A 19,427-nucleotide genomic window follows, 5' to 3' on the forward strand; every position below is an offset into this window, starting at 1 on the left:
GTGGCTGTACACCTCAAGACTGGCAACTGCAGAAGATTAATAGACTGGTCCTTAAATAAGATGGAACAGATAACAGTCACCAAACCAAACTGTTCACAGGGGCCCCAGTCTATGACTGTTGTAAAAAACGCACTTTGCACAATTACACATTAAAAACAAAAGGCCACATTACAGTTACTCCCCAAATGGCCACTGCCTCAAATTGGAGCTATAAAAACACCAGGAATGCTGGATAGGGATCACTTTAGCTAACACTGCTTTTAAAACTAGCTTCACCCCCCTTTTCAGCTTTACTGACTGCATCTGGAACAGCTGTGTCTCTGTAGAGTCACAGCAACTGGGAAGCAGAGATCTGGTTTTGGCCAAGCAAAAGCAGGTCATGGCACCCGTGTGAGCAGCTAGAGGGGACATAACTCACCTTTTGATTGACTGCCAGGTTGAGAGTCTGTCACAGTGCTTCAGTCCTTCTTGCCTTTGAACACACTGGCTTACCTCTATGGCACTGAGGTCCTCAGCAAAGGCTTCCTATTACTATTATTTATCAACTTTCAAAACTTTTTTTCTTTTTTATCTTCAAATTCTCACATGCATTTCTTCTTTGGGGACTTTTTGTGGCACTTCTTTAGGACCTTTGCTAATTTTGATTTTTCTTATGCTTACACTTTCCACGCTCTGTTGTTATTTACATTTCATTTACAATGCAAGCTCAACTATATCAGGGAGAGCTTCACAACTGACCCTTAGAGGGCCAAGATTTCCCTTCCATGAATTTCAGTTACATGAGCAAAGGTCTTGGAAAATGGAAAATGCTCTTAAAGACCTTAGACTCATTCTTACAAAATTCCAACTACCTGAACTAGGAGCAGACTGTCTCATGTTTCTATCCACACATTGATTAATGAAATTCCCATAATTTACCCCAAAGATTGATGCAGTCTTTTTATAAGGAGTTAAGCTCTCAATCCCATTTAAGAGGATTCAGCCTGAAAAGCCAGGTAAAACTGATCCCTCCCCAAAAGAATCAGTGGAGGGAGATGAAAAAGCAGAAGGGGACTAGGAAGGAATCCCTTTAGTACTTAGTCCTGAAGTGTCCAATATAGCAAGAGCTGTATCAGCTGTGTTGAAATCAAATACCTACCTCCATTACACAGAGCACTTATCTCTACAACATTTTAAACTCCTAATATATTTACATTGGACACTGACATGATCATTATAGGCCAGAACTACATGTCAAAACCTCAGCCTCCTCCCCAGAGGGATTAATTGCATCCCTTCCCAACAGCTTTAAATCCATCTCACTGCCACCAAAGCAGCCTCTCAGTAGTGCTGCAAAGTTAAATCAGCAAATATTAATTGCCAGCTGGGAAATCTGCCATTAGTTCACACTCAGATTTATTTTTTTTCCAGCTGGAAAGCCAGAGAGTGTTAAATGGAGCAGATTTCTTTGCAGTCTGCAACCCAACCCAGGCAGTGGCCTTGCCTGCTTTGCAACCACTAAATGAACAAAACATTCAACACCTTCTCAGAGATTATTTGAAATGTTATTCTTCAGAGCAAATTACTTCTGGAAGTAACAAAGCACTGAACTAACACATGGACAGCAAATAAAGTACAGAGGAAATAAACCACCACCACCTGAGGCTGGTTTCATATCTACTCCAGATTACTGCAGTGATGCATCACATGAGTTATTACCCTGCTTGTTTGGGTTGGTTTTTCCCCCCCCCACATTTGTAATTTATTTACATTCAAGCACAGAAAATGTTGTGTCAACATGTAGAGATTATAATTTTCCATAATTAGAAAGAAAATTATGGAGGCTGAAGGAAAGAGAGCTGAGAAGTTGAGGATGAAAGATGCCAGAATAAAAAATAACAGGTTATTTTTGCTCTTTCAATGTGCACACACGTCTGTGTACATGCACATACACCTCAATACACAGACGTTTTTAAAGACTGCCTATAGATTCATAGTATGAAATGTTGTGAAATGCTCAAACCCAGCAGTGTGATTGTGTGTGAAATAAAAAGGAGAAAGACAGATGGTTTTCCATAGAGTTTTCTTTCCAAATTCTGTACAAAAATACAATTTATTATAGGGCAAAACTTGACCTTGTTTGATGAGGAAAATCACTGTCCTGTATTTGCTTAAAAGAAAACACATTTTAAGCAATGCAACCAAATTATTGAAAAAAATCCTTATTGACATTTCAGGAGAGACTGAAGGCAGAGAAAGAACAGGACTGGAATACCAGACATGAATGTGTTTTTATAGTGCCCCATCTTTCCACATAAAACCCTGTCAGAGCTCATAAAATTAGAGCTTTAGGAGGAGTTGGACAGAATAAAAAAAAAAACAAAACAGGCACAGGTACAGAGCATTTACATAATGGAAAGTTCAAGCATTTGGTCAACTAAGTAACTAAGTTAGACTGAGTTCATGCCAGAGCACTAACTAAATCTGACCAGCTGCGGCACAAACCCACTACACAGCCCAGCAAGAAAAGCTGAGATTTTTATAAAAATCCCAATACACCTGGATAAAGGGAGGATGTCAGAACAGGAGAACATAAGGAATGAGCTTGGGCAAATGATGTGGCTGCCTTCCTCCAGCCAGGGCTGGGCTGATGCAGGGGAGCTTTAGGATTGTTGGTGCCACAGAGAACAACGGGGAGGGGAAAAAAATAAGGAAAAAAATTACTCCTAAATCCTGAAAATGGAAAAGCATAGCTCTACAGAGAAAGAATTCCTCTAATGTATGTAACACTGCTAGTGAAGGACGTTGCTCTGATGTCTCTGGAAGGAAAGAAGAAAGAAAAGGAAGGAGGTAAGGGAAGAAAAACTGTATCTAGTGGTGTATGAGCAGCTCGTGCTGGCCAAAAATAATGAGAGAAAAATGAGTGAAGGGATCAAGTGGGTGCAAAAAGTCAAAAGGAAAGAAAAATGAATAGAAGTGGGAAAAAGGAGACTACTGCTGGGAAAAAGTGAAGCACTGTCCAAATCCCTGTGCTGGAATGGTATAGCTGCCTTATCCAGGGCATTTATTCAAACAGGAACCTTTCCAGGCCATTTTGGTCACCTGAGGGACAACGGTCATTGCGAGCACAGCTTTTCATAAGTATGGAGGGTGCTTTTGGGGAAGACAAACTTCTTTCTTCTCCTCTTTGGCAGTGAACAAAAGCATTTGATTCTCATGTATTTTGTTACCCAGTCAAAATCACCAGCACCCCCATCAAACGGCTGCAGAGACTCACAAATATAAGATATAAACCCCAAAAACCCCACCACGTAGGAGAGAAGTCTTAAATAGCACATTTTTCTAGGGGAAAACCAAACAATGTTTCATACTAGGGAATGTAATTGCATTAAGGAGATTTTGAACAGCTGTAAGTAGCAGTGACATTTCTCTGGAGACATCTGGCTGTGGACTTCTGCTTACAGCATTTCCTTTTGGGCTCCAAACTCCTAAGTGAAGTTTTTCACCTATTCATCATTTGCTTTGTCAACCAAGAAGAAAGGGATGACATTTGGGGTTTTTTTTGTGCATGGCAGCACTGGGGATGTGAGCTGCATCAGAGGCACAGGATAAAGCCTGGGGAGATCTCTCCTGCTGGGACCTCTCATTGCTTTGCCCACACTTCTATGTGTCACCACACTGGACAGTGTGTCCGTTCACCAGCTCAGCCCAAAGTCCAGGACAGACATCCTCTGTGAAATCTCTCTCAAACACAACATTGATGTAACCTACCCACGTTTAGACACCAGAGAGCTGATGTCTGTGCTGGCCCACCCTCACCCAGCAGGTCTGTGTGATTTCTCTCAAAGAAACACGCATTCATTTCAAAAGGTGCCACAGGGAAATCTGGATGTCTGAAGAGACAAACATTTTTTTTAACTTCTTGGACTCCAAGGGTTCCCAGGAACCGTTTCACTCCAGACTGGGCAAAGCAGAAATCAGTAGCTTGCACATACAGATTGAAACACCAGTGAGACAGCACAGGCCAGGCAGTGCTCCTAGTCACACACCAGTGGTTGCTATACACCAATATTTACAAATCACTTCACACCTGATGAGTATGTTAAAAGAACTAAAAAAAATTCTTGCCCAAAATACACAAAGGAGATACTTGTTGTTTGCTTTGTTATCAGTTCACTGTGGACAGACATAGCTCAGTCACCAACATGGAGCTGGAGTACTTGGTCTCTGTCACACTTCAAGGCCAGCCAGTTTGTCATGGATAACTGGGTATACTGGCAGAGCACACAGATGCAAGCTGTGCTGTCCCCCAGCTCTACACAGGGACTTACATCTTGATTGAAGAAATCAAGTGGGACAAAAAACCCATGAAGCTGCCCACTCATCAGCCTAATTGTACTCAAATAATCTACTTGACAGCAACCAAACAGAAGCACCTGCCTGCTGACAGACATGCACCTGATACCCAGCTGGAACAAGACATTTTGCACTGTTAAGATTTTTCTCCAGTCATAATCTCACCCTTTGTTTCATTTAAAACGTTGCTTATAAGCCTGCAGCTGAATTGCTTACTACAAAATTCTATTCAAAAGGAAACATTATCACTCCTGATTTAAAAATAGGAGACTAAAGGACAAAGAAATTAAAGGATGCACAGAAGTTTACTCAGGAACTACATGGCAGAAACAAGAGCTGAGGCCAAGTATTCCTATGAAGTCCCACTCTGTGGGATTATTCCCTCCTTAAGGTGAATTTTTTTTTTTCCTACATTTTATCTCTGCAGACAGCAGTGTGAAATACCACTTTATTTATTCACGTGGGAAGTGAAGTGAATTTGTTTCTTTCTTCCCTTCCATAAAGCTGCTATTCTGCTGAAAAGCAGATTTCAACAGTGCTCCGTGGCAAGAGTTTAAGGCTGACTTTAAACTGGGACACAAAACTACTTTCTGACATCATTTCATGGTGTGTTCAGGAAAGCATTCAGGCATGACATTGCATCATTAGGTGTAATACAAGCATTGCAGAGGCACTGATTATTGCAATGAGAACTCATTTTCTTTACCACTACATGTGATAAGGAATGAATAAAAGCCCAGGCGCCAGAAGCATGGATGTATAAAGGTAGGCTAAGTACAAGGATGAAAAAACTGCCTGGAGACACCTTTGGGGAGCCAGGGGAAGAAAACTCCCTGCATCAGTAGGGGGCAGGGGGCTGCTGAGCACCTCTGAAATGAAGATTTGTGTGTCCCCTCTCTTTGGGGTGTTTTCCATGCTGCAGTCCCATCAGAGATGGAGGCAGTTTCCAGCCAGATCTGTGTCCTCATCTGACTCAACACCCTGAGGCAGAAACAGTAGCACTAGGAGCAAGCTCCAAGCATCCTTCTCAGACACTCCTTTTCAAAGAGACAAGCAAAAATCCCTCTTCACCTTGATCTGCTGATGTGCTGTCCATGCAAATATGCCTTTAGGTGACCCCTTTCCACGATCAACTTCAAGGAGGTCTACTGGTCCCAGACCTAGTTACCTGCTTTGGTAAATTCAGAGCATACCTATGACAAACTATCCCAGGCTCAGCTGAGGTAGCTCAGGAAACATTGGTCTGTGTCTGGGGCTCCTCCGAGGCACAAGAACAGTAATGTTTTTCTTTCTCTGAAGGGTATCACAAGGATATATTAATGAAACTCTTTGAATGGGCCCTGTTTCTTAAATAGGCTCTTCCAGCATCATGCACTGGCATGTGTTAGTAAACAAGAGCTGTGATGGATGGCTCTGTGTGCAGCCAAGCTCCTCAGGGACTCGAGTGCCCAGTGAGCTGAAGATAAAGGAATTATTTTCATATTTGATCATATAAATGTCACTGCATATATTTGCAACAACCTGCTCAAATCTTTCTGTAGATACATGGAGTCATATTTGACAATGAGTTCCACTGATATAGTCTAGTGAGGCCTTTATAAGACCTCTCATTAGAAGCAAGATAATTCACAACTTCTCCCACTCCCTGACATTTTATCACATGCTCTTGCTATTGCAGCCTCACTTGATTTGTGACAGGATGGTACATGGCATGCAAAATATTAATGGAAATGACACAGGACTCCATCCCTTTGGTGATTTGGTGCAATGATATAAAGAAATTTACTACAGAACCAGTAAAACAGCTGAAAATGAATGTACCCTACTGGTAACCAGAACTCTAAAATTATTTAAAGCTCTCTTCTGGTGATAAACTTCCCCCTCTTCTTATTTCATCTAAACAGCTCCTTTCCTTTGATTGTGTCATTTGCCAAAGTAGCTTCTAGTTTCTTACTTTTGCAGCAAACCTTTTGTAACACCACATGCTTTTTCTTAATGTCTTTGTCTTGTCCAGAGCCTTACCAAATGAATTGGAATTGTACAAGTTATTACACCAGAAGCTGTAAGTACTGAGCAGCACAGCTACAGGGCACACAATGCTTACAGTGATGTTAATTATTTACCAGCTCCCAGTTTGATTACGTTTTGGGTGGTGATGACACTTCAGGGGCTTAATAGTTGCATAAAACATAGTGTTATGTTCTACAGTGCCCTAGAGCAAATCACCCTGGAAAAAATTATCTCTTAGAAATAAAACACACCATTCAGCCATTCATCAGGATTACAGTAAGATGAGTGATTGAAGATCTACAGAAGGATTTATTTTTAATTATGTCCTACCTTTGAAGAAGCAGTCCTTGCTGTGGATAATGTAGATTTTCTTCCTCTGCAGACAAGAGGCTCGATGCAGTTGACAGTGGTTTTCATAAAATCTGCCATCAGATCCACACACAGGCATGTAGCTGGACTTGCAATCTTCTACACATCTGCACTCGGGCTGGTTGGTGTCCTTGTTCACCACACACTTACTCCCCCGGCCACAGTACTTCTTCTCACAGGAGGCGTGCAGACCATCCTGCCCATAGAGCACTGGGGAGGGCAGAAAAAGTCCCTGTGAGCCATATTTGTTGAACAGAACATCCTCGTCTGATGTAGCAGCACAACCGCTACAGGAGCTACTAGGTTTCTTGGGAAAAAGCATCCCTCTTTGAACAGCAGCACAAGTGCAGTTTGGAGAAAATCTTCACATCTGGGCTCCCAGATCTCCAGCTCTCACCCAGCAGGACATTAAGCGGGTGCTGAAAGAGCTTTGCTGAGAAGCAATGGACATGGAGCCATTTGTTCTTGTAGCATTTTGTGAAACTAGACCTGGTGAGAGGACTCCAGTGCCCAAATGTTGGCCATGAGTTACACGCAACAAGCAATTCTGAAAACTTACACTCCTCCAGCCACAAAACCCATTAGAAGCTTTTTTTTGGGCAGCAAAGTTCCCTCACTGCTGGCACTCCAGCTTCTGTACCTGTGTCCTCATCCAGACTCTAATTCCACCCTTCGAGCCAGAAGCAAAACATCCCCAAGGCTAAAACTCACATGGGTTTCAATGAGATCTCAGACAGACCATCACTGGAAGCCTTTGAAACATTAACCCCCGAGGAAGACTCATCACTGGAGTCAAGGGAATATTACAGGAATGTAAAAGCGACCATCAGTATCTAGCCCTACACTTCGAATAATGGCACATAGTACGACTTCCTAGTACTTTTAAGAATTCATTTGATATAATGTTCTGACCATTGTTGCACTCTCTGCTGTTTGATGCTATTAAAAGGCCAGATAAGTCACCCTTGTGCTCTAACATGCTCTGTTTCTGAAGTTTTCCCCACTTAAAGGCTTAAAGCATTATTATCATTCATACAGGACAAGGTGCTTCCCAACAGGGCAGCACGCAGAGCAACAATCAGCAATACACTCAGTGAAGAGTTTCAGGCAATTGGATCATTCTCTGCTAACTGGAGTACAAAAAGTTGAGAAATAAAAAAGGGATGCAGCAAAAGGCACAATGAAATCAGGAATAAACATGTCTTAGTGCAGAACCCACTGCCAGCCTCCTGCAGCTTCCCAAGGGCAGCAGCCTCCAGCTGTGCCTAGTCCTCCACCAGTTCTGAAGAAAAATCCCAGTTTTCCACATTTACCACATGTAGGTTTGGTTCTCAGCAAGGTTTTGGTGTGCACCAGCTTTCAGAGGAAGCGCAAATGGAAGCACTGCTCCAGATGTGCTCCAGCACCCAGTGGGACAAATCCTGCATCAACTGTAGCACCACAACATCCTCCAACATGCACCCAGGGCTCTGCCCTTCAAAGTTTTTCCAAGTAACAGAACATTCATCCTAGGGAAGAAGACTGGACCTCATCCAAAGACCTTCCACCACAGCTGATGGAGATGTGAGGAGCACCAGCACTTAGCTCCACCAGCCTATCAATCCCTTTTTATCACCCTAAATTTCTTGCTACCATCAGCACAGCCCCTGCTTGCACAGCATGTCATGCCAACATGAAATGCCCCAGCACTGAAGCTTCATTTCAACCACTGGTGATCAAGGGGTTAATGTGCATGCACAAAGAGAAGCTAAAGTTTCTACAGAACCTTATTTTGTTCGGTCCCTGTTAAGCCTTTGTTTTTATCACTGTAAATCTGAAAGGGAGAAAAAAAATCTGTTATTGGAGGATTAACTATTTGACTCAATAACTCATTAAGATTCCTCCAACTTGGCAAGCGAAGATATATTGACTTTTCCTGACTTATAATAAACTAGAAGGTCAAAGCACCTCTGAGCAGTGCAGAAAGTACAGTCCCTGGAAAGAGTATCTGAATATTTTTTTATTTACTTCACTAATTATCCCAGAGTTTCTGCAACATGTCCTCAAGAATGCAAATTTGGTGACCAATGGGACATTTCACTGCCAAGACCATCTGCGTTTACACTGTGTGCTGGAGATCAGAGCAGCACAAAGGATCAGGGCTTGAGGAAGCCAAGGGAGCCAAAAATCTTCCTCCTCTCAGTGGCAGGATCTGCACCTATAAAGGTATTTGGCTTGTCCATTGCAATGTGCCTCAAAGCCATGTTTTGGAGACCACACCACTGTCGACGCTAAAGATATATAACAATCAAGATTCAGGAGCTAATATTGTCTCTATAAATGTAATTCAGATACAGCTACAGCAAAGCCTGTGCTGTCTTGCTTGCTAAAAATCTCTCAGAGCCAGCACCAGCCATGGACTGCACCAGGCATCTCCCTGAAGGTTATTGCTGCCTCCTTGTTCTCGGGGGGGCTGCTCAGATTTACTGCACATGTGGGCAGGCCACATCTGCACCCTGTTCCAGCAGCTACAGCAGCCACTGGCAGCAGCAAAAACCCTCTTGCAACCTCAAGTATTTTTGGTATTTTGGTTTTTAAGGCAAACCTAAGGTTACTGAATACAAGCACTATCCCCATTGTAAAGGAAATGTTAAGTTTTTTAACAATACATCAAAGATTTGGTTAAGCACCAGCCATACAGGTGGACCTTCCACCCTGGAAAGACAGGAGCAGGATGCAAAACAGAGGGGAGCCAGTGGAAACCAAGAGGAAAGAAAGTATTTGACAGCAAAAAAACCCCTATTGTCTTTACCCAGGTAATGAATTAATCCTAATAATTACCATGCCCCATGGAAAGGGATTCCTGGATTGTATCAGGTGCCTGCTCCAGTTGATCCCTGAGCTGGGAAGGACACAGGAGTGTAGCTCAGCAGCATGAACTGTACCTGCCATCGTTACTGTTTTGTCACATTATTAAAAGTGACTGAATTCCCCATTCTTACAAGGATTATTAAAAACAGAAATGGGAAAGGCAATCAAGTGAAACTATCAGCTACTCAGAGTATTTATGACCCCCACTGTACCGCACAGAAAAAGGCATGATTTATTTAATTTATTAGTCACAAAGAAAGTAATTTACCTCAGTTAAAAAACTGATCATCTTACAAAACGAGTCACTTTTCAACACTAATCAAGTTTCCCCAAATGGCCAGAGCCTGAGCTGTTCCAGCAAGCACTGACTTCAATTAAGACCAACCAGACAAACCCAGCATGTATCCAGCACAACCAAAAACCAAACAGCTGTATCATATCCCCACTCATAAAGAGTTGCTTATACACTGCAGAAATGTAAACGACTACATTTACATGTAAAAAGCCAGTTTGCTGTCAAGTAACCATGAGCTCCTACAGGCAGCTGGACACCCAGTTTTACTGCTGAAGGAAAAAGTTTAGGTGTCACATTAGGACTGGAGCCAAAACTGGAAACTTTAACTATGGGACACTGGAGACTGGTATAACAAACTGGAAGCTTCAACACCAAGTCCTTCAAAGGCATTGCTGCACCTTGCAAATGTACAAAACAAAATCAACCCCTCTGTAAAGTGATGAAAATATTCAGTCTCTAAACTCTTTGTTACTTCCTTTCAGTAACATGGCAAGATCACCAGGTGACGAGCTATTCCTCCAGCATCTTGACTTCAGTTTTCCAATATTTTTCCTTTCCCACATTAAATAATCTTCTGTAGTCTAAAATGTCACAACTGTAAGCAATATTTACTGCTGAAAAATAGAAGTTGCCAGTACACACAGGCACACATATATATACAGAAACTTCCCTTCACATGCACAGATGACTCAGGGTCACACGTCACTAGACACTTCCCACACACTTGACTTGCCCCAGCTTCCCTTTTGCTGATGATGTGAAGTCAGGTGCTGCAGCATGGTGCCTTAAACCCTCCTTCCCCAGCACGTTTTTAACACACATCTTGAACAACTCCTGGTTGGGAGCACGAGAAGTTCACACACCTGACTCTGGCACCCGCCTGCTGCTCCGCCAGCAGACGCACGTGCTATACACACTGTTGCAATAAAATAAGAAAGGAAACAGGAAGCAGAAATTTCATAATAACCTGCTCTCTGAGTTCCTCTGGTTTTCATTGCAAGGTTGTCATGGAAGTGGAGAGACAGAAAAGCTCTGGCAAATCACCTGGAACAGGGGCAAAGCAGCAGCACGTTTGTTATCTCCATTACTAACCTTTGGTGAAATAATTGATTTCTGCAAAGCAAACCCAGTGACTTAACTTGGAGAGTAATACAGAAAGAGAGATATGCTTCAAGCTTACATTTTGTTAATGTTGCAAACTATTTTCTTTCAAGGTCCAGGAGATAAACGTGTGTGCACACCTCTGAGCAGGACAGAGAGATACACATCAGCCTTGGAAGGGAAGGACAGAAAATCTGTCACTGTTATTAAATTCAGATGCTTTACATGGAACGAGACAGGATGACATGGAAAGCCTTTCCCAAACAAAACCAAACACACCTTCCCAGATGGCCACATTATTTCAGGAGGACTCTTGCAGAGTTTAAAAAAAAAAAAAAATCAAATCAAACAAACACCAAAAAGACAGGAAAATCTACTCTGGAAAGGAACATTGCAGCAAATGGTGACACTGACCACACCAGTGCCAAGAGAACTGCTTCATCTGTGTCCACAGTTTAATATTAAATACAAACAAACTGGAATAGCTCAACCACAGCTCAGCAACAATGCACAGTTATTCTGCAAGTAACAGCAAGGAAACTCTCAGAAATCACTGAATAATTTTCTATATGATTTTTTACATGTGAAAATGGAGTTTAGTGTTGACTTTATCTGTCAGGACTCAAATCCATTAGGTGATACCATGAAAAGCCATTTGAAAGCTTCAAGTAACTAATTAACAAAATAACATTTTTCCTAACATAATTGGCCCAATTTTTGCCCATTTTTAATCCATTTAACCATCACCATGTCAAAAGCTTCATTTAATATTATTTTTGGGTGGTATGGTTTATGAGGCTATTAACATGAAAAGAGAGGCAACAGACACATACAGATCAAAAGATCCTGACAACTTAAAGCACATTCACTGATCACCAAGAACAAAATACCAGCCAAAAAATGAGACTATGTATATTTAGATCCTTGCCATGAAACTCTACCATGCACAATTTGCTTGATTGTTCTCTTCTCGGAAGAGCTACTAAAGAGGCAATTCATAAAATTGCCCATTATTCAATGTTTAAAGTTCTCTGTGATAGGCACTGCCCACCAAAGGCAGTTTTACTGCATTGTCACTGTGCAGAGAGTACAGACTGAAGCCTGAGGTGCTGCACAGCTCTGCTGGCACCAGCCCTCACCCTGGGATGCAAGCTCCCTAGCAGATCCCCACAACCAGCCAGCCAAGAAACATCACACCCTGAGTATCTGAGCAGCACCTTGCCTGCATCGATCAGAAGGGTTTAGTTAAATGTTCCCTTGGGCACCCATAATTTACAGCCTTGCCAGCAGGCGGAGCTGGGCAGCAGTGTGTGCACACACCTGCATCTTGCTTGAACCTGTATTTCATTATCTCAGTATTGCACAGTCCAAAGAACACAGAAACTTTCCGGGATCAGAACTGGAGGGAACATATCACATCGTTATTTGGTTTCTTTTGTAGGAGTCCATATTAGAAGAATACACTCTTCTGAAGGAAGGCAACAAAATTCCCGTGGGTCACTGCTCAGAATTAGTTGTGTTGCCTTTAATCTTGCTCATCAATCTCCTGCCTGCCTCATTCCTTCACTCTCACTCTCAGGACCAGCCCTACTCCCCTCCTTTTTTTCAGTGGTCTTTTGGCCTTTGACCAGCACAGCAAGCCCCAGCACTCCACAGACTACCATAAAAGACATGAGAAATCAATAACGTCGTGTCCTGCATTCTTCTGCTGTTCCTTCAATGACACTCTTGTGGCAGTGACTACAAGGAGGTCAGAATCCAATAATGAAATTGCTGTAGAGGACTTGCCTGTTTTCCTGGCAATTTCTCCAATTACATGACCCTTGGAGCTGCTGTAGGCAAGCTGAACAGTCTGGAACTTCTCAGTTGTCTGCATTATTAACCTTTACATCTGTCCATGCACGTTGGCTTTTGCTCTCTCCCTTTTCCCCCAGGTTGCTCACACCTCTACTGATTGCTCCATCCTCTGGGGCCACAACTCACCATGAACACAAAGTCCTCCACATGGTGCTAACCCCACACCTCCTTGGAACAAAGCAGCTGTCTCTCACTTTCACCAATTTTTCAACATCCGATTCCAAACCTTAAACAATTTTACCCTCACTTTGACCATGTCTACTTGGAGGAGGGTGAAATCCATAAACCAAGGGTGTTGGACCACGCTGCAGTGGCAGAGGGACACGCGTGGCCATCACTAACCACACCTGAGTAAAAGCACAGGACATCTTGCAATACAAGCAATGGTTTAAGAACAAAAGATGTCAAGTTTCCATCCAAGGGGCATTCTACAGTCTCATAGAAAACTCTCCTTTATTTTTTGACTCATTGTTTTGCAGTAAGACCATTTATCAGAAAATAATTGCATTTGTTTATTGTACACATACTTTCCTCTTACATATGCATAAACCAAATGTGTTTTTTTCAGACTGGACAGAACATTTTCAGTTTCCTATTTATTTTCTCATTCAATGCATCAGTTTAAAGGTTCATTGAGAAAAAAAGAATAGGAACAGAAAGCCAGCCATCCTGTTTGTCTCAAAAAAAGGGAACATTATTCTGATTATTTATTTTTGGTTGGAAGAGAAATAGATCATGTGCTTTTATAATTAATAATCATCCAGTTTCCTTATTGCATTATTCTTGAATTCTGCTTTTAGTAAAAAAAGGATCCTCTGACTTGCATCAAATTGTAGAAGTGTCACAATCCATCAATGTGACTGATTATTGAGACCTCATCAAGTGTCACCACCTGCCTCAGCACTTCCATTAGCATTTCTGCTTCTTTAAGAGGGACACGTCACAGCTTTGAACCTCACCAATGAAGAGCCACTCCTGAAAAACATTTTTCAAGCTACTTTGAATCACATTCTTACATTCTACTGTCATGTCTCCTGCCTCTCGTCTCCCAATCTAGATACATTTTCAGGGACAGAAGTTTCTGTGGGGAGTGTATCAAGTTGCATATATGTGCAGCTTGGGACACCTCTGTCATTCAGTGCTCTGCACAAAGGCAGGCAGCTCTGTGAAAATTGGAGACTGCATTTGGTCATTTGGTGAGTCTACTTCTGAGCCCTGATGTTTTCCTGTGAAAGTTGCCATTTGCTGAAAAAAATAATGGAGAGAAAAGGAAGGAAAGTATTAAAGCTATTTAGTTGTGATGGGGTTTGTGTTAGTGCAGGTGTTTTGTGTCTGGGCAGTTTCTGGTAAAGTGCAGTACATGCTTGGCTACTTTACTTGCTGAATGAGGCAGTGGAATTAGTGGCATTCCTGTGTCACACCTGAATCAGCATCACCTTCCTGCTGGAAACTGTTGAGGCTGCACAATAGCTTTTTTTTTTTCTTCTGAAGACATTTCACTTCTGTTTTCCCAATGAGATGCCTTAAAGCCTCATAGATTACAAGCTCAGGAGCATTAACATGTACCAGAGGTGCGAGGCAGGAGCCAAACAGGTCCATTAGGGGAAGAATTACAATCACACAAATATTGAAGGAAGATGCATTACATCTATGTTGGGACATGGAAGAAAGGACATTTTTTATAAATCAGTTTTGAGCCAGTCTTCAGAACGGAAAAATAGCTGCTGGAGGGATCTGACTCCATGCACCTAGGCTATTTGCTCATCTGCAGGCATCTCCTCTTGTCATTCTTAGTGAATTATTTAATTTTAGCCAATGAGAAAACTGCAGCATGCAAATAGTCTAAGGAGACAAAAGCCACGGCAGGAGCCTGCAACAATGGAGAAGCAGCAGCTTGGCTGCTGCCCTTGCACCACCTCTGATTCTTTTCTCTGTTGCTGGTTCAGCTTTGCAAAGAAAAATAACATAGGGGGAAGGTGAAGGTTCCCTGGGGAATATCAGCTTGAAGAGAAATTTGGCCGGTACAGTGGAACACAAGGATTTCCTAGCGATAGTCTACAACCCTTCTGTGGTCTCCAAGAGCACCCCAGGTGTCCTGCAGATCACCCACCAGACTCATCAAGGTGCTCATTTGTTATAACTGAGGCTTTACTTGAAGTTTGACCTAGGTGTACACTGGAGCAGCTGATGCAGTGAGGGAATTCCTTCCAGATAGAGGCAGGATAACTATTCTGGGGTACCACATCCATGGGGATCCCTGCCCTTACAAAAACCTTTTCGGCTGAAAAGACTTTGCAGACTCCAGAGAAGGTGAGTGGGACAATGAGGAGAAAGTAATGAGCATCTTCCAGTCACCAGCTGTGCTAGCACAAGCAAGGGGGCTGGGTCAGTACATACTCCAGCCACAGATCCCACCAGATACCCCAGCAATTTGCCAACTGAAGCTGCTGGAATCACCTTGTGATCTCACTTAAAAGAGAAATCTCTACATGTTTATATATTTAGCTTTAGAATAAAAGAACCACTGCAGGAAAAGACTCAACCATTTCTGACCATAACATGAGCCAAAACTGTCTCTGAACACAAAGTGGTGTCTCATCAGAGTAAAGCACTGCTCAAACCCTCCCCAGGTTTGGCTCACAAACAGCTGGAACGTTTTTTTCAGCTGCTCTAAAATAAAAGCGAAACTTGAACTTCAAAGATCAGAGAGCCCACCACCCCCAGACCTCCTCCAAGCTAGTGGCAAGGTTTTTCCTCCTAACCCTCCATGCTGGGAGCCCTGCTGCCAAACATGCTACACCAGAGAAATTTAATTAAATATTAAATTAATAAAGAGGAGCACTGCCTCGCTGCCTGCACTGAGCAGGGACACACAGAAGAGCTGTGCAAGGCAGGCACATCATTGTCAACGTGTCCAGAACTGTGTCCTACCTTGGGAGGGATGACAAGGAAGAGAGGGGACAGGCAGAGAGCTAGTGCTGCACGGAGCCAGTACCCACTGCAGCCTGTGCCAAGGACTTCACTACACAAAAACCTGCCCAACTTCTTGAGCCCAAAGGAAGGCTTTCAAAATTAGCTGGTTGCTAGAAAGAGAGGCAGAGGAAAAATCCAAAGCAAGACCAAACAGCAGCATTGCCTTTAAAATTCTAAGAACAGGATGTTTTCTTTAAAATACTTATGTTTTAATGCATTATGCCATGCTTCTCAGATAAGCTTCAAAGCTCTACCAAAACAAAGTATGTTTGCTTAAAATGAGAGCAAATCAACAAAGCCAGCGTCTGCCCTGCAGGACAGTCACAAAAGGCAAAGGTGCATGTCATTGAGACCACAAGTAACTCTTAAATGAGCAGTTTGCTGCCCAACCACTGTGACCAGCTCAGCAGCTCAAAGGCTGAACCAAGCTGTGTTGGCCTTTGGTTGAGGATGTGTTCAGATTGTTGCTGAAGTGAAGACTTGTGGGGAAAACTGGGTCCAGAAGCAGGCACTGCAGGGCTGAGGGAGCCAGTTTTAATTGGGATGTCACCAAAACACAGAAAAAAAATATTATATAGCCCCAAATTCCCTGACTGCAGATGTGCCCTAGCAACTCCCCATCCTCCAGCACAAGAGCCCACAGTGCCTCCAAGCTTTAATTCCATGCTGGTCAGGCAGTGACCAGTAAATGCTCCGTGAGCCTGAAGCCAGCCTGAAACATTGCCACAGCACACCACCTATCAATAGCTATTTGCATTCTCCTTTCCCTTTCCCCCTTATCTTTAATGAAGTTCTTTTCCAAGACTAAGAAATACAGAAAAACACTGATTTTTCTAAGCAATCACATCCAGCTCTTTTGTGCCTTATGTTCTTTTTGCAGCTCTCCACTGGTTTCATGTTCTATTTGTTGTCTCATCTAACTCCAGGACACCGTCACACTCCAGCACTCCCATGTCTTGTGGACACATCATTTTGTTTCACTCCCTGCTCTGTCGGGGCCAGCGTCAGTGCACAGAAACCTTCATCTTCTGTAGGACCCACCCTGGACATTTTGGTCGCTGTCAGTAAACGCTCCCCAGCCCAAAGAGCCTGCAGTTAACCCAAAGCACTTCAAGGCTCCATCCTCAGGCAATTGCTACTTCTCACTTTCTGCCTGAGGCTTTTATTTTCTCATCAATAAAGGAAATTACCCTGTGATTGAAGATTTATCTCTTTCTTAAGACAATTTGACTAACAACCTTGCTCCTGAATATCAGATTTCAACATCTTTCTATTTCTGAGGTAAATATTCCCCCTCCCCCCCTACACATCCACCTTCCTTTGCCAGTTCTGTCACATCACCCTGATGTGCACCAACTGGTCAAAAGTACATGCATCAAGTTCTTCAGCTCCTAAATTAAACAAAAGAATCTTTTTTATCTCCACTTACCCTCCAGCAGTTACTTCTCCCTCTGCTTCTTATACAAAGGAGGGCAGAAAAATTAATGCCATTTCTACTGCATTACAAACCTTTTACTCCCTCAGTATTTGTTCTGTGCTGAGGAAGCATTTTAACGTGCATTTACCTGCTGGAAGAGTTATAGGCTATTGAAAGAATAATGCAGTAAAATGAAAAACCTACTAAAAAAGCTATTTTCAAAGTGAAAAGCCTTTAAACTTCACAAACTGTTAAAACTGGCTTGGAGGGTATCAGTGCAGAAGTGGAACATTAGCACTGAAACACTAACATCAGCTGATTTTTTTATTATTATTCTGAGGAGCAGGAATATCACCAGTTTCTCAGGTTGAGACTCAGTGTAAAATGAAAAATCCAGAAGAGGTGAAAATAAATTTAAAAACTGACAAATTAAGGGTTTCTGCAGTGGGTATGTTTTGGTCTCCAACATTTTTAACTTAATTTGCCTCTTCTTGATTTCCACAGCTAGACATTTGCTTTGGGAAACTGCCCTGTACAGGCCAGAACCCTGCAGCCATCCACAACAACTTTCATGCCCCCCATAGCATCAGTGCTGGTCCACAGCCACGCGGAGAGTCCATCTAGGAATCATCTTGCTGCTAAACAAAGGCAGCAGCTTGTACCTGGGGTGCAGGAGAGTTTCTCATTCATTCCTGCCAGGAAAGCATGTGGACAGCTGAATCTGAAAGGGTAGACAGAAAATAAGAGTACATGCATCCACTGCCTTCCCTTTGAAAGTGCTCTGTGGAAGGAATAAAACCAAGCAACAACTCACAATCAACAAACCATTGTTTCCCTTGAAATACAAAGGCATCCAATGAAAACAAGAGGGTCATATTTAATAGCAGAAGAGGAGAAGCTCGGGATAAAAAGCAGGATAAGCCGCATTCATAGGACATCAACGTCTGAGTATACTGGGCAAAAGCAGCATTTTGGGGCTTTTTAATCCTTTAAGAAAGGGAATGGAATAAAATGCATTTGATTGCATCTGAATGTAGGTTAGATGAGTGCCACGAAAGCCCCAGAAAGCCAGTGCCACAGAGCAAGTGGTGTGCACCAAGAACAGGTGGGCAACTGCATTTCAGCTTGGAGGCTGGAATTAGGCTTTTCCACCAGTTTATAGTTCTAACTCTTTCCCTGTTGCCTTAGAAAATTCTAAGGAAATCTACTTGTTCTAAAGTTGAGGTACAATGCAAGAAGCTCCCCAGCCTGTCATCCAAGCCTCGGCCATTGCAGGCAGCTCCTGAGGATTAGCACACACAGCTCTCAGGGGGCTCTGGGGAAAAGAAGAGATGATGAATCAGACCAAAAGAAATGCAGGAGGGGCAGGAACTTTTCCAGTCCCTTGGGACCACTGACCAGACACCCTGTATTGGGCTCTATAGGAGTAAAATGAGGCAAATAGGAACATCCTGTACTAAGGACACAGCACTATTCACTGTGCATACTGAGATCAATTGACAAACTCATCAGTAGAGAAGAAACTGGTGCTGCTCCTTGGCAAAGCACCCAGGGTCTCCTATCCTGAAGGGTCCATGAAGGACCTACCACCACATCCCTGTGAGCCTGGTATGCACACACGCCTGCTGGAGTATTTTGCAGCTCAGCATTTTGGTACAGGAGCCCATAGCTTGCCAAGGAAACACATGAGTGGCAAGAGAGAGATGATTGGAACAACCTGGGGAAAAGTTCACTTTCAAAAACATTTGCTTTGGAGATAAAGCCAGAGTTCATTCACCCCTAGGGTGGCTCCTCACATTGCTCTGTGGCTGCTGGCAGCCCCCAGCCACGGCCAGGCAGTGCAGCCCTCCCCACATCCTTGTTTTCCCCATGCATGACTCCATCAGATCAACTGCAACAGGAAACTACTTTGACCCATTAGGACTAGGAGAACACATCCAGCAGGCAACATTCAGCTGGAATTTTGTGCTTGCAGTAAATAGGATTACTGGCAGCAATGAAAAGTGAAGTCCTCTGCTGAACAACCCACTGGGGACTGCAGCTGCTTTCCAGCCTTGGCCTGCAAATACCATCTTGCCAAAGCTTTCTGTATAATGGGCCCATTTTCTCCGTTGGAAAGGAAAAGGCGGGAGAGAATTCAATTTTTACGCCTCCGAGTCTCCCATTGATGTGCATGTGTTTGCCTGCTCCCCTTCCCATTAACACCCAGCATGGGGAGAG

General features: G+C 43.0%; 1 protein-coding gene across 4 annotated transcripts in view; it reads right to left on the reverse strand.

Annotated features, from left to right (window-relative positions):
- Positions 1 to 19,427, reverse strand: part of FSTL4 (follistatin like 4) — a 206,909-nt gene that overhangs the window by 131,938 nt on the left and 55,544 nt on the right. For all 4 annotated transcript variants that reach the window (XM_051631294.1, XM_051631292.1, XM_051631293.1 and 1 more), the window contains exon 4: positions 6,676 to 6,924. In XM_051631294.1, the coding sequence (XP_051487254.1) occupies positions 6,676 to 6,924 (249 nt within the window). The remainder of the gene's footprint in view (positions 1 to 6,675; positions 6,925 to 19,427) is intronic.

The sequence above is a fragment of the Apus apus genome, chromosome 13 (assembly GCF_020740795.1).
Source record: "Apus apus isolate bApuApu2 chromosome 13, bApuApu2.pri.cur, whole genome shotgun sequence".
NCBI lineage: Eukaryota > Metazoa > Chordata > Aves > Apodiformes > Apodidae > Apus > Apus apus.